General features: G+C 37.9%; 1 protein-coding gene across 2 annotated transcripts in view; it reads left to right on the top strand.

Annotated features, from left to right (window-relative positions):
• The window catches only part of BANP (BTG3 associated nuclear protein), a 125,140-nt gene that overhangs the window by 49,243 nt on the left and 60,007 nt on the right, over positions 1-15,890 (top strand). Inside the window, exons 8-11 of one of the 2 annotated variants that reach the window (XM_083870032.1) lie at positions 83-250; positions 7,613-7,743; positions 10,547-10,609; positions 13,016-13,060. In XM_083870032.1, the coding sequence (XP_083726158.1) occupies positions 83-250; positions 7,613-7,743; positions 10,547-10,609; positions 13,016-13,060 (407 nt within the window). Of the gene's footprint in view, positions 1-82; positions 251-7,612; positions 7,744-10,537; positions 10,610-13,015; positions 13,061-15,890 lie in introns of both variants that reach the window. The other variant, XM_083870031.1, reaches the window with a different exon arrangement.

The following is a 15,890-nucleotide window of genomic DNA, read 5'->3' as shown; positions in this document are numbered from 1 at the left end:
TCCATATTTTCTGCCAACTCCAGCTTTATTTGGATTATTTTCTCTTTTTTTTTTTTTTTTTTTTTTTTTTCCATCATTCCAGGCCACCTGTTTTACAAATTTGGCATCACGGAGTCGGACTGGTACCGCATCAAACAGAGCATCGACTCCAAGTGCAGAACAGCCTGGAGGAGGAAGCAGAGAGGGCAGAGCCTGGCTGTGAAAAGCTTCTCCAGGAGAACACCCTCATCCTCCTCCTACAGTGGCTCAGGTAAAAAAAAAAACCCAAACCTTTCCCCTCTCCCCAAATAATAAATCCCTGTTGGTTTCTAAGGTGTTTGAAATTTGGATTTTTGGCTGTCTGGGTTTGTTGAGGTGGTGACGATGGGGAATTTTGGGTGGGAGGGGATTTTAAAGTTTGTTTAATTCCAGCCCCTGCCATGGCAGGGACATTTTGTCCTGTCCCAGGTTATTCCAGCCTGGCCTGGGACATTTCCAGGGATCCAGAGGAAGCCACAGCTTCTCTGGGAATTCCATCCCAATGGAAGAATTCTTTCCCAATATCCCACTTGAGCCTTTTCTTTATCGTATTAAAGGTATTCCCCTTGTCCTGTCTATATAAAAGTCCATCTCCCTCTTTTTCAGGTGGGTAAATAATGGATTTTTCAGGTTTTTATTTTATTTTATTTTATTTTATTCTGCAGCCATGAGGGTTTGGGGTTTTTTGCTGTCAAGTGTTGGTGCTTTAGGAAAATCCAAACCCCTCAGGAACTCCCAATGAAATAGTGAAAGTGTGGAATAATTCAAGCTGACAGTGCACAACATTCCCAGCTCAGTTCCCAATTTTAAAGCCAGTTCTCAGGGCTTTAAAATGTGCCTGTGCCAGAGTCTCAGCCCCCTCACAGCCAGGAATTCCTTCCCAAAAATCCCCTCTAAAAAAACCCCTCCTTTCTGCCCACCCCCCTGGATTCAGCTCCTGCAGCTTTGTGCCGCAATTTTATATTTGATCTTTGAGTAGAGAAATCCAAACCTCCTCCCAGTTGTTCCTGAGAGGAATCAAGTGAGTAAATCCTTCCCAGAGTGTTCACACCATTCAGTGGGACGTGCTAAATGCTGTTCCTGAAGTGTTTTCCCTCTGCAGATTGTGCTGTAGGTGATCCTGTCTTTCCATCTAGGTACGGATGGATAACAAATAAAAAAAAATAAAAATCCTCTGACCTCTCAGCAGTGTTCTCTGAGGACATTTCTGGCTCATGTTTTTAATCTAAAGCAGTGTTCTGGGACATTTGTACATTAGATATTAAAACCAGGGCTTTGGAAGGCAGCCCAAAGAAAAGGAAGTCAGTTTATTTGCCTGCATAAAATTTTTGGTTGCATGTTAACACTAACCACTGTATCTCATGCAAAGGATGACAAAAATCTGCTTTCAATGGAAAATTTTATGTGCTGGAACAGGGAAATCTCGTCCAAAATCCTCAAATTAAAACAACTAATCAATGTAATGATAACCATAAGCTCTCTCTGTTGATGGGATTTTTACTTTCAGTCTTTCAGCAATCAGTATTTCAGGATAAAAAGGCAGCAGTAGGTGGATGTTCCAGCCTGTGCTCATTAGCCTTTACTCCTTGAGGTTTATTATCCAAATAATTCATCTTTCATCTGCTTTGGAGGTTTGGAGACACCTGTAAAACTCAGAGTCAGTGTGTTCCTGTCTCCTCAGGATCAGGAGTTTGTGGCTTTCTTGTTGTGGTTAAGCTAAAATACATAAATCCATTTTTTTTTCCTCTCACTTCCGTGAGATTGATTTGTGAGTAAAATATAAAAAAACAAAACCACCTGAATTCACTCCTGGGCTGTGCAAGGAGCCTCTCCCAACCCAAAACATCCCAAAATCTTTGGGATTTCAGCAGTGCTGTGGGGACAGAAGTGACACAGACACACAGGGGATCCTGCTGGAGCCACCTTGGATTTGGGATTAGAGCATCTCCAGAAACCACTTCCAACCTCATTTATTTGGCATATAAAAAAAATTTAAAAAATTAATTATTGCACACATAACAAACAATTCTTGAATTATTTACATCCCAACAGGATTGTTGTTCAAATCCCCTCCCTCTTGCACTTGTTGGAAATTCCAAAGCTTTGAGGCTTTTCCTGCTCGTTGGGATTTACAATTCTTTGATTGGAGCTGGTGAAAAGTGACAACACATTTCCTCTCTGCTCTGCGCATCACATGGAAAAATTAACTCTGGAAAACAACAGCAGAGCAGGAGGCTGAGCCCACAAACCCTCCAAGGCTTTAGAGTTGGAATTTGGTGTTCAAAAGTGGATCAACCTGCAGGGAAAATCATCTCTGGGGAGCCTGATGAGAAAACACAAAATTTTTTTTTTCTCCTTCACCCCCAGAGATGTTAATTAAGATTTTACTCCACTTAATTGCTTATTTTTTCCTAATTTTCTCTGCCTCTTTGCTTGAATCCATTGCCTTTTTTTTTTTTTTTTTTTTTTTGAGAGGAGGTGTTGATTGCTGTGGTTTGCTCTGCTCTTGGAGCCAACATTTCAATACCTAAAGTTTGTTTTCCCCAACCAGAGACATCCATGATCATTTCCCTGGATCTTCCTTTGGACTCTGTGCAGGGAATGCCGTAGGAAATGAAGGATTTGGGAGGAGGATTAATTGAAAAGTGCCTTTTCCCTTTTCTTTTCATTCCTTTGCAGATTGTTCAAGCTGTTATCACACTTTTCCATGCTGGAATTTTTAATTAATTCCCTGACTTTGGGATTTCTGTGTAGATTTGTGCTGAGTGTGTCACATTGAAAACTGGATGTGCAGCCAAATCTTCCAAAGCTGTTCCACACAACTGGGGGAGGTGATGGTTCACAGGTTTATTTCCATTATTCTGGAATTGGGATTTTCCTGCTTTTTTTTGGGATTTGGGGATGGTTAATCCATCTATTACCCTTCCCTTGCTGGGATTATGATGACAAGATGCATTCCTGTGAGGAAAAATGTGAGGGTGGAGCTCTGGGGCATCAGGAAAATGATTTTTAATTCCAGAATTCCCAAGTGTGAATCCCTCCTGCTGTGGAATCCATCCCTTCTCCCAGGGAAAATGAGGAAATGTCCTTAAAGTTCCACCAGGAGAAGTTTAGGTTGGAATCAGGAAAAATCCCTTCATGCAAAGATTGGAATAATTGGTGGAGTCTCCACCTCTGGAATTGTCCAAAAATCCCACAGGGCATTTCCATTCTGCACTTGAGGTGTGTTTAAATTTAATAATAAATTTAATAAATTTAATAATAAATTTAATAAATCAATTAATCCACCTGTCATTTGGAGGTTTAAAACTGCAATTCCAGACCTCGTTGTGTGTGTCAATATGAATTGTAGGGGATGAATCTTGGAAAACAATTGGGACATTCCCTTGACAAACAATTGGGATATTCCCTTGACAAACAATTGGGAAATTCCCTTGATTTATCTGATAATTCCATTTCTCACCAGAGGCAGGAGGGGATTTTAAAGGTCTCCTTTGGGTTGATGGTGGCACAAATTGTCCTCAACCTCTCAGGTGAACCAAACCCCATTGAATTCCTTGGGAAACCTCTGAGGTTTTTGTTCTGATGGGACTTTTAGAGCTGCAGGATCTGGGATTGAGATCCCTGGAGGTGCTTTTTGAATCCAAAAAGTGATTTTTTTTTTTTAGAAAGAGGAGCTCTCCCAGCCTCTGGAATTCTGTGGGGTTTGTAGAAATGGATGTGGCACTTTGGGGACGTGGTCAGTGGTGCCCATGGTGGAGCTGTTGGATCTTCAAGGTCTTCCCCACCCTTAACAATTCCACAATTCCATAAAACTGAAAATCCTCAATAGATAAACATGAAGTGAGATTAGAAAACACCAAAGATTTTGCCTTAAAAAAGTGATTTTAGCAGAGAATTAACCCTTCAGATCCTTGAAAACTCTTTGGGGATGGCGTGGCACTGCTGGGTTCACGTCCCTTGGGGAACTCATGGAAAATTGTGGATTTCAGCTGCCAGGGATCCTCCAGGAATCCAGACTGGAAATGATTTCCAGGGAATTGTCCCTGCTGGCAGCTCCTCTCCCCAGGCTGGCCCTGCTCCTCAGGCCGGTGTTTGTTTGTAGTGCAGAGTGTTTAGAAAAGTGGAGAAATATTCCCTTTGTCTGCTCCCAGATGAAGAGGGGGAAGAGCAGGACTCATAAAGGAGGTTTTGTTTTTAGAAGTGGCTAAATCTTCTCCTTTCTTGCTAAGAGAAAACAAAACAAAACAAAACAAAACAAAAAATACAAAAAACACCAACCCCCCCCCAAAAAAAAAAAAAAAAAAAACCAACAAAAAAAAAATACAATAAAACAGAGGAAAAAAAAAAAAAAAAAACAATTTTGATTGTTGCAGTGAAGGAGAATTTAAATCTATTTATAAGTCACACAGCAGAGTCCAGGGGGTTCCATCCTGTTGTGGCTCCTCTTGTACCTCCAAAAAGCACAATAATTTCTGTTCTCTGAAGCCAAAAATGGCTTAAAAACCAAGACTTTTGGGCTTACAGCTAAAAATGTAATTCAATATATAAATATATATATATTATATAAAAATATTAAAAATTAAATTTTATTTTAAAAATATTATATATATTATATATTATGTATATTATATATATTGTGTATATACAATATCTATTACATATTATATATACTGTATATATATTATATATGTGTTATATATAATATATAACATTTTTGTATTATATATTATATATATTATATTTATATATTTTATATATTATATATAATATATATATATTGTATATCTCTGCTGCAGGTTTTATTTCTTTGATAACCTTTTCTTGCAAAACTTAATCAGAAAAGAAATATTAGAAATTAAGGATTCTGTATTTGCACAGTTTGGTTTGACTGATGCTGAGTTTTAACTTGGCTCAGTTGAATTCCATAGGGAAAGATTGGGAAACTCAAAGGAAATAACAAATCCTGAGAGAATTTATTCCTCAAAATCCTAAAGGGAATTTATTCCTCAAAGTCCTGAGAGAATCCTGCTGGAGCCCTGAATTAGCAGATAATAGCAATGGATTTTCTCAGTCAAAAAGATGCTATTTATGAATTTATAAAATAAAGGGAGGAGTGAATTGTATCAAATATTAGGAATAAATTAATAAAAATTGGAGACAAAGTCTCAGGAATGGATTTCTCCAGGATATCCAATTCCTTCCAGTGGCCATGACAAAACCACTGGTATCCCAATTGGAAAAAAAAAATCCCATTTTTATTTGGTTGATGGGGCAGTTTCTCTACAATACCCAGCACTTTTCAGCCAATTCCTCAATCCCACCTGAAATTCCAGCAGCAAAATTTTCCAGTGCAGGAAAAGCTGGAATTGCCCAGGAAACACCAAAGCTGCATTTAAGGAATTATAAATTTATAAGGAATTCTAAATTTAAGGAATTCTAAAAAGCTCTGCTGGGATGGATTAAAGGTGTGTCCAAACCTGGATTTGTTGTTTTTCCCTCAATTCCTGGAGAAATTTGTGGCTGGAATTTTTGTGTTCCAGCTTGTTACCAGAACCAGAGCTGCCTGAGCTGTTAAAACAACCCAAGTTTTCAGCAAATAAATAAATATTAACTCGATGGTTTGGAGCTCCCAGTTCCCCATGCTCAGATTTAAACCTCAAAATTATCTCCTTACCCAAACATTTAAGAAAAAAAAACTTAAATGGTTGATTTTATTAAAGAACATTTCCCATTAAAATATTTGAGTGGATAAAACTCATTCCTGCAGAACTAACTGTGTGTTTGCAGAATAAATCTTGGAGTATTTAGGAGAGATATTAAAAATTAATGGTTTCTGTCTTTTTTATTTGCCACTTCTGTTTTGAAAAATCCTTTTCCCTGCAGCTGGAAAACCTCAAAAAGGATCTATGATGTGTCCAATGCGAGTTTTCACCCTCTGAGGTTTTCCTGGTGGGTTTTTGTCCCTGTTACATGAAGATAATTCCCATTTTTTACGTTTAACATTCCCTTTTCCAGGGGCACTTCCACTCTGCAGTGTGAGGTGTGTTTAAATTTAATAATAAATTTAATAAATCAATGAATCCACCTGTCATTTGAAGGTTCAAAACTGCAATTCCAGACCTCATTGTGTGTGTCAATATGAATTGTAGGGGATGAATCTTGGAAAATAATTGAGATATTCCCTTGACAAACAATTGGGATATTCCCTTGATTTATCTGATAATTCCATTTCTCACCAGAGGCAGGAGGGGATTTTAAAGGTCTCCTTTGGGTTGATGGTGGCACAAATTGTCCTCAACCTCTCAGGTGAACCAAACCCATTGAATTCCTTGGGAAACCTCTGAGGTTTTTGTTCTGATGGGACTTTTAGAGCTGCAGGACCTGAGACTGAGATTGCAGAAGGTGATTTTTTTTGGAAAGAGGAGCTCTCCCAGCCTCTGGAATTCTTTGGGATTTGTAGGAAATGTCCACCAAGCACAGGAATATCAATGGAATATTCGTCACTGACAGGATTTGATTTCTGTGCGGTTCAAGGGGATGCACATAAAATAAACATCAAATCAAGCTGGGGAAGCCTTTGAAGTTTTGTTCTGATGGGACTTTTAGAGCTGCAGGACCTGGGATTGAGATTGCAGAAGGTGATTTTTTTTGGAAAGAGGAGCTCTCCCAGCCTCTGGAATTCTTTGGGATTTGTAGCAAATGTCCACCAAGCACAGGAATATCAATGGAATATTTGTCACTGACAGGATTTGATTTCTGTGGGGTTTAAGGGGATGCACATAAAATAAACATCAAATCAAGCTGGGGAAGCCTTTGGTTTTGTTCTGATGGGACTTTTAGAGCTGCAGGACCTGGGATTGAGAATCCAGAAGGTGATTTTTGAATCCCAGGAGGTGTTTTTGGAAAGAGGAGCTCTCCCAGCCTCTGGAATTCTTTGGGATTTGTAGCAAACATCCACCAAGCACAGGAATGCAAATGGAATATTCATCACTGACAGGATTTGGTTTATGTGGGGTTTGAGGGGATGCACATAAACATCAAATCAAGCTGGGGAAACCTTTGAGGTTTTGTTCTGATGGGACTTTTAGAGCTGCATGACCTGAGATTGAGATTCCAGAAGATGATTTTTGAATCCAAAAGGTGATTTTTTTGGAAATAGGAGCTCTCCCAGCCTCTGGAATTCTTTGGGATTTGTAGGAAATGTCCACCAAGCACAGGAATACCAATGGAATATTCGTCACTGACAGGATTTGATTTCTGTGGGGTTCAAGGGGATGCACATAAAATAAACATCAAATAAAGCTGGGGAAGCCTTTGAAGTTTTGTTCTGATGGGACTTTTAGAGCTGCAGGACCTGGGGTTGAGAATCCAGGAGGTGATTTTTGAATCCAGGAGGTGGTTTTTGGAAAGAGGAGCTCTCCCAGCCTCTGGAATTCTTTGGGATTTGTAGGAAATGTCCACCAAGCACAGGAATACCAATGGAATATTTGTCACTGCCTGGATTTGATTTCTGTGGGGTTTAAGGGGATGCACATAAAATAAACCTCAAATCAAGGTGGGATTTGGTCTCTTTGTTTGTTTTTCTCTGCAGAGGGGTCCCAGAGCTCGGTGTCAGCCTCCAGTGAGCTGCAGCAGAACCAGCCCCAGGCCCTGCACTACGCCCTGGCCAACGCCCAGCAGGTCCAGATCCACCAGATCGGGGAGGATGGACAAGTCCAAGTAGTATGTCCTCAATTTGTCCTGCATCCCTCCCTCCAGACAGCCACAACTGCACTGGCGGGCTCTGAAATCAGAACCTGCTGGAACTTGGTGTCTCCAGGAAATAAACACTGGAGGAGGATGGAAAAATAATAAATTAAAATCGTTTGACAAAAAAATTTCATGTAGGATTTCATCATAAAATCAGTGCAAATTTATGGTTATTATATTTATATATATATTTATATATATATAACCTATATTATATAGGCTATATGATCTATAATTATATTATTTTTAATATAGACACTATATATTATATCTGTATATATAACATACATCATATATTATATTATTATATTATTAATTATATAATTAATATATATTATATATACTCTGTATTATATAGAGAGTATATATAATATATATTTATCTGTATATATAACATATATATTACATTATTATATTATTAATTATATAATTAATATATATTATATATACTCTGTATTATATAGAGAGTATATATAATATACATAATTTATTATATATAATATATAATATATAGTAGAGTATATTTTATATACTCCATATAATATATTATATATACCATTATATATAATATAAACCTATATAATATATATTAACCCTATATAAAAAAAATAAATATTATATCTACTTTGATATTATATTAGGCTATATTTTATATAATATATTATTATTTATTATATATATAACATCTATATTATATAGAGAGAATTATCAGCCTTCTCCTGGCTGTGTTTATTTCCTGATTTCCACTTCAGAGGTAATTCTGTTGTGACTTCCACACCAAAAAAATCACATTTATTTATTTGTTTCTCTATAAAACCACCTTCTCAGGCACTTTTTGAACATCTGGGAGCCGAGTCCTTCCCATGTGTGTTTGTTTAGCTCCGTGTCCATCAGTGAAAGTCCTAAATATTGACATTTTTTAAGGCTGACACTCCCAGCACCATCAGGCCTGATGGTTTTTATCTGTACTCTGAAAAAAAATCCACTTTCACTTTAATTCTGGTGTCCCACGGGGAACTACAAGGGTTGTTTGAAATTCAAATTCATTTTTTTAAAAAACTGTCCTCAGTGCAATAATTCTCTTTGTGCAGGAACTGGGTGGAAATCCTCCTTTTCCACTTCACTTTGGCCAGAACTTTTCAATATTTTCCTGGGGATTTTGTTGTCTTTTGAATTCCTGGGGATTCCTTTGTCTTTTGAATCCCATCAGATTTAAAAAGTGGATTTTCATATGGAACTGTGGGTGAGATTTACCTGACGCCTGAAAAGTACTTTTCAAGTCTTGAAAGACAAAACAGAAATGAAAATTACATTAAATAAATGACTTTAATCAGAACAGATGGTCTGTTTATAGACGGAAGTGATAAAAACTTCCAAATTATCCTTCAAATCGAGAAATCCAGGAAAAAAAAAAAAAAACCACATTATAAATGGATCTTCTAAACATTCCACCTTTTTCCTGGGAGTTTTAAGAGTTTGATGTGAAGGAGGGAAAATGATTTTAATCTCCCCTGGGTTGGGCAGTGCTCTAATTTTCTCTCCAGCCCTTATTGTCAGAGAGGGACAGTCACAGTGAGGTTTTTCTCCCTATAAATAGCCAGTTTCCTCCCAAAGGAAATGAAACTGTTGGAAATGGAGGGATCTGTGTGTCTTTGAAAATCACAGGCAATTGTTCTTTGTGTTATAAAATCACAGGGCCCTTTTGACAGAATTCCAAATGATTATCTTTAATCTCATGCAGGCATATTAAAATGAACACAAAGACTTGAGAAAAGCTCCAGGAGGGTTTATTTAGAATCCAATTTTCCCCCCTTTAGGTAAATCAGAGTGGCTGGGCAGGATGAACAAGGAATTCCAGCCACTTCTTCTCCTTCAAATGGCACCAGGAGGGTGGTGGGAATGGGCAGAAATATCAAATATTGCAGGATTAAAACCATCAGGGCAGATTGTCACCAATAAAAATCAGGGGAATTGTTTAAATTAATGGTTTTCTGCAAAATCCCAGCGATTTAATTGTTCAAATTAATGATTTTCTGCAAAATCCCAGCGATTTAATTGTTCAAATTAATGATTTTCTGCAAAATCCCAGTGATTTAATTGCTCAAATTAATGATTTTCTGCAAAATCCCAATGATTTAATTGCTCAAATTAATGATTTTCTGCCAAATCCCAGTGATTTAATTGTTCAAATTAATGATTTCCTGCCAAATCTCAATCCCCTGAGAGTCCTGAACATGGTCTGTGAATGAACATGGTCTCCAGTGAATGAGCAAAAATAGGGGGATAAGGAGATACCTTTAAAAATAGGAGGATAAGGAGATACCTTTGGAAACCTCACTCTTGGAGATATCAAGTGTTGGTTTATCTGCTTTAAAACTGACTTTTCCAGATATTTAAACTGAATTAAAGTTTCAGTCCATGAAGCAAGTCAGCCCAGGGCTTTGTGCACCAGTCAAAAAGGCAATAGAAAAATAGATTTCTTAGATACTATTATTATTATTATTACTGTTATTATTATTATTGATGATGATGCCAGTTTTCCTTTCCCTGAAGTGAAAACGAACCAATCTTTGATCCAACTCCCTCTGCTTTTATTTCTTTATTTCCACCCAAAGCTGGGGCAGTTCAGGTGCACTTGGGCATTTTCTCAATTCTTTGATTGCACATTTTATTTTTCTCCCCACCAGCTGAGCTGCCTGCGGGGCAGGAGGTGCCTCCTGCAGTGCTGATTCTCCTCTGATGCTCCTTGTGTTTTGTTTTGTTGTGGATCCCACAGGGCCATCTCCACATCGCCCAGGTGCCGCAGGGGGAGCAGGTGCAGATCACACAGGACAGCGAGGTGAGCGTGCAGGAAAATGGGAAAATGTTCCTGCAGCCAGCAGGAAATGGGGGTTAGAACCTGCTGCTTTTGTCTCTGGGGTTTTGTTGGTGTGGGGGATTTTTTGGGAGGGTTTGGGGTTTTTTTCCCATTATTATTTTCATTTGTTTTATTTTTATTGTTCTTTTTTCTCCTCCCTCATCAGCCCAGAACAGCTCAGTGTGTGTTAATTGTTGCATAAGGCTGATGATCTTTGGAAATTTAGGAAAACAGGTGCTTACAATGCTTAAAAATGAAATTATTCTTTTGAGGTTGATGAACTAAATGTGGTCAAAACCCTCAGAACCTTCTGCTGAAACCAGCAGAAAATGTGGTTTAGAACCTGCTGCTTTCTATCTCTGGGTTGGTTTTTTTTTTTGTTTTTTTTTTTTTTTTTTTTTTTTTTTTTTTTTTTTTTTTTTTTTTTTTTTTATTATTATTATTATTATTATTTATTTATTTATTTATTTATTTATTTTTATTTATTTTTATTGTTTTATTTTTCCCCTCCCTCACCAGCCCGAACAGCTCGATGTGTGTTAATTGTTGCATAAGGCTGATGGTCTTTGGAAATTTAGGAAAACAGGTGCCCACAATGCTTAAAAATGAAATTATTCTGTTGAGGTTGATGAACTAAATGTGGTCAAAACCCTCAGAACCTTCTGCTGAAACCAGCAGAAAATGTGGTTTAGAACCTGCTATTTTCTATCTCTGGGTTGGTTTTGGTTTGGGTTTTTTTCATTATTATTATTATTATTATTTATTTTATTTTTATTGTTTTGATGTCTTTTTCCCCTACCTCATCAGCCCAGAACAGCTCAGTGTGTGTTAATTGTTGCATAAGGCTGATGATCTTTGAAAACAGGTGCTTAAAATGCTTAAAAATGAAATTATTCTGTTGAGGTCGATGAACTAAACGTGGTCAGAACACTCAGGGCCTTTAATAGTTGAACAGCAGTTGGAGGAACCTCCAGCCACCATTTAATAAAGAATATTCCAGGATGAATTTACCCTTCATTCCTGAGCAAACACTGCAATATTTGCACTCCTTATTTTTATTTTTTCTTCCAGAAAAAATAGTTCAGTAGAATTGGATGGATAAATGGATCTGGATAACTGAAAATGGATAAATTTAATCCTAAAAAAACCCTCCAGTTTTGGCTCAGGTGGATTTCCCTGTGTGTTTGCTGCAGTTATTGATTATTTAAAAATCTCCTAAAACTGCTCTTGGATTCCTTGTGCACTTTATTTAAGTGGAGAAAGAATAGAAAAATCAGGTTTAACATTAATAAAAGCAACAATTTGAACCTGTCAAGGTTTTTCTCTCGCTGGGAAGTGGATCTGCCTGGCTTTGGTTTCATCCCTGTCCAAAGAACCCAAATCGCAGCTCATAAAACCACTTTGGGAAGGGATATTGTTAACACAGGCAGCTACTGGAGGATAAATATTATCATAAAAATTCTATAAATATTACTCTTAAAAGCTTGTCCTTTGAAGGGCCTGTCAAGCCTTGAGACAGAGAGAATAAAGGATTAAAATATCCTGGTGCTGCCGTAAAACTGGAGGAGTTTTTTTTGGGGTAAAGAAATGCTGATTCAGCAGAGATTTTTTGCTGGAATGGATCCTTTGGCTCTTCCTGTCTGGGGCACTTTCAAAGGCTCCAGTTTTATCCCTGACAGATGAAAACATCTGGTTCTAAATTGATGACAACGTACACAAGTGAGAGAGGAGCTGCTAGCACACAAAAAAAAAAAAAAATAAAATAAAAAAAATTGGGGATTTTTGTCCTCCAAAATTGTGCTGTTTCACTGCAAAGCTCCTTTTTGGGAAGCTGCCTTTCCCCTTAATCCAAGTGTACTTTTGGAAAGACATCTGTGAGCATGTGAATAAAAACTTCATGTCATAAAGATTTCCTTGGTGGACTTCAGAGCTTAAAATACTTTGATTTATTGAGTATTTTTTTTTTTTGTCTTTTTTTTGTTGTTAGAGATGCGATCCCTGCGATAGAAATGAGTTGGTTGAAATGAGGATAAAATAAAAAGCAAAAAGCAAATAGTTTTGCAACCCTATAAAAGTGTTATATTGCTAATCCTGGGTTGGTAAGGGTTGAGATTTCAATTTACAGCTTTATATAAAGAAGGAAAACACAAAAATTTTACCTAAAAAAAAAATAAATAAAATAATTGTGCATAAAGACAGATTATCCAGTAACTTCCAAAAGCAAAACCTGCTGAGTGTGAAACTCTCTTGCTCTTGGGATTGGAGCTGGATTGCCTAAAGAACCTTCACCTAAATTCTTGAATTTTCTTCAGATTGAAAGAAATTTTTGTTTTTTGCAGATTTTAAATCCCCAAATTTGTGCTGATTGTCCCTTTTTTCCTTTTCCAGGGAAACCTGCAGATACACCAAGTGCACGTGGGGCAGGACGGGCAGGTAGGAGCAGCAGGGCTGGATTTTAACAAAAAAAAAGCCTTTTCCTTGGTCTTTGATGCAGCTTTGGGATAATCCCCCGTTTTTAGTGCCTGTTTTAGGAGTCAGACCTGCTCTGGTGAAAGAAATAACTCAGGAAAGGGTAAAATGGGGTTGAAATGTTTCGTGTTTGGTTGATCATTCTTGCAGGATGTTTTTTCTCCCTCTGTTTTCTCCCTTCCCTGTCCAAGGAGGAGCTGGATTGAGGGCAAACAACATTTCTTGGGGTATTTTTTCACATTTTATCCTTTTTCATGGCACGGCTGCCCTGAGAGAAGCAGATCTGCCTCTGTTCTTGTTGTTGAGGTTTTATGAGGTGAGGAAAAGCAGTTTTTCCTGGGATGAGGAATCCCTGAGTGTGGATCTGAGCTCAGGATTCTCCCAGCAGAACTGCTCACATCTGATCTCAGACACACTCAAAATGTTGAGTTCCGCAAAAACAGAGCACAAAAAACATCCTGCAAGGAGTTTCAGAGGAATCAGAGTGTGAGGAATTGATTGTTTGCTGAATCTGAATAACTTGGGAGACCCTCTGGGATGGAGGATCTGCCACCAGCAGAGTTTCCATTGCTGGGAAATGGAGATTTAAAAAAAAACAAACAGCAACAAGCCAATATTTGAAGGAATTTTTTAGTTTTGTCTGCACTAATGACTGAACCAGAGTGTGAGGAATTGATTGTTTGCTGAATCTGAATAATTTGGGAGAGCTCTGGGATGGAGGATCTGCCACCAGCAGGGTTTCCATTCCTGGGAAATGGAGATTAAAAAAAAAAAAAGCAACAAGCAAATATTTGAAGGGATTTTTAGCTCTTTTCTGCACTAATGACTGAACCAGAGTGTGAGGGGTTGTTTGGTGAATCTGAATAATCTGGGAGATCTCTGGGATGGAGACTCTGCCACCAGCAGAGTTTTCATTGCTGGGAAATTGAGATTAAAAAAAAAAAAAAAAACAGCAACAAGCAAATATTTGAAGGGATTTTTAGCTCTGTTCTGCACCAATGACTGAACCAGAGTGTGAGGAATTGTTTGGTGAATCTGAATATCTTGGGAGACCCTCTGGGATGGAGACTCTGCCACCAGCAGAGTTTCCATTGCTGGGAAATTGAGATTAAAAAAAAAAAAACAAACAAACCAGCAACAAGCAAATATTTGAAGGAATTTTTAGCTCTTTTCTGCACTAATGACTGAACCAGAGTGTGAGGAATTGTTTGGTGAATCTCAATAATTTGTGAGATCTCTGGGATGGAGGATCTGCCACCAGCAGAGTTTCCATTGCTGGGAAATGGAGACTTTAAAAAAAAAAACAAAACAGCAACAAGCAAATATTTGAAGGAATTTTTAGCTCTGTTCTGCACCAATTACTGAACCAGAGTGTGAGGAATTGATTGTTTGGTGAATCTCAATAATTTGGGAGATCTCTGGGATGGAGACTCTGCCACCAGCAGGGTTTCCATTGCTGGGAAATGGAGATTAAAAAAAAAAAAAAACAGCAACAAGCAAATATTTGAAGGGATTTTTAGCTCTTTTCTGGACTAATGACTGAACCAGAGTGTGAGGAATTGATTGTTTGGTGAATCTCAATAATTTGGGAGATCTCTGGGATGGAGACTCTGCCACCAGCAGGGTTTCCATCGCTGGGAAATGGAGATTTTTTAAAAAAAACAAACCAGCAACAAGCAAATATTTGAAGGGATTTTTAGCTCTTTTCTGGACTAATGACAGAACCAGAGTGTGAGGAATTGTTTGGTTCCTGGTGAATGTGAATAATTTGGGAGATAATCTGGGATCCTGCCGGGATGGAGACTCTGCCCCCAGCACTCTGAGCTTTGCAATATTTGGATTTAAACAAGAAAACAAACCCCTGGAAATGTTCTTTGCTCAGGGTCACATCTACAGAAGTGAATCTTGGAAAGGTGATTTTTTTGGAGATGTTGTTTTGGTATTTATTGGGATTTTTTTTCCCTTCTCTGTGAAATGTTTCTGTTCAAATTACACCTTACAGGACTAATACTGGGTGGGTTTATACCTGAGTGTGGCACGTGGATTAAATTGAATTTATTTGTAATTAAAACCTCCCAGCATTCTTTTCCCCTTATGGAAATTTGTGTGTCCACCTGTCTGTGTCATAGATGTGATTTAGGGCAGAAAACCACGATTAAATCTCTTTTTTTTGGGATTTAAATCACGTCATTTATCTGTCTGTACCATCAGATTTGGGATAATCTTGCTCCTGTGTTGGCTGGGATGGGAAATCAGTTCAACATCCAATTTTTAGGGGATTTTTTTTTTTTTTTTTTGTAACTCTGAGTTCTGCTTTTCAACTCTGGTTAAAACAAAGGATGAAGTGCTGGGGTTTTGGGTTTTTTTTTGCTTTTTCTTCACTCACTCAGCTGCTTTTTGGTGTGAAAGAATTTCAGTGCCTTGAGCATCACCAGCCTGGACCATTCCCAGGAGCCCTCGGCTCCTCCAGAAATGGGGATTTTTAGCTGGAAAATGGGCATTTTTTTAGTGGGAAATGAGGATTTTTTAGTGGGAAATGGGTATTTTTAGCTGGAAAATGGGGATTTTTTTAGTGGGCAATGGGGATTTTTTAGCTGGGAAATGGGGATTTTTTAACTGGGAAATGGGGATTTTTTTAGTGGGAGATGGGGATTTTTAGCTGGAAAATGGGGATTTTTTTTTACTGGGAAACAGGGATATTTTAGTGGGAAATGGGGATTTTTTAGTGGGAAATGGGGATATTTTAGTGGGAAATGGGGATTTTTTTAGTGGGAAATGAGGATTTTTTTTAGTG

This window comes from Zosterops lateralis (assembly GCF_965231275.1).
Source record: "Zosterops lateralis genome assembly, chromosome: 12".
In the NCBI taxonomy this organism is placed as follows: Eukaryota; Metazoa; Chordata; class Aves; order Passeriformes; family Zosteropidae; genus Zosterops; species Zosterops lateralis.
The sequence above is the reverse complement of the archived record's forward strand: the minus strand, read 5'-3'. Positions and strand labels throughout refer to the sequence as shown.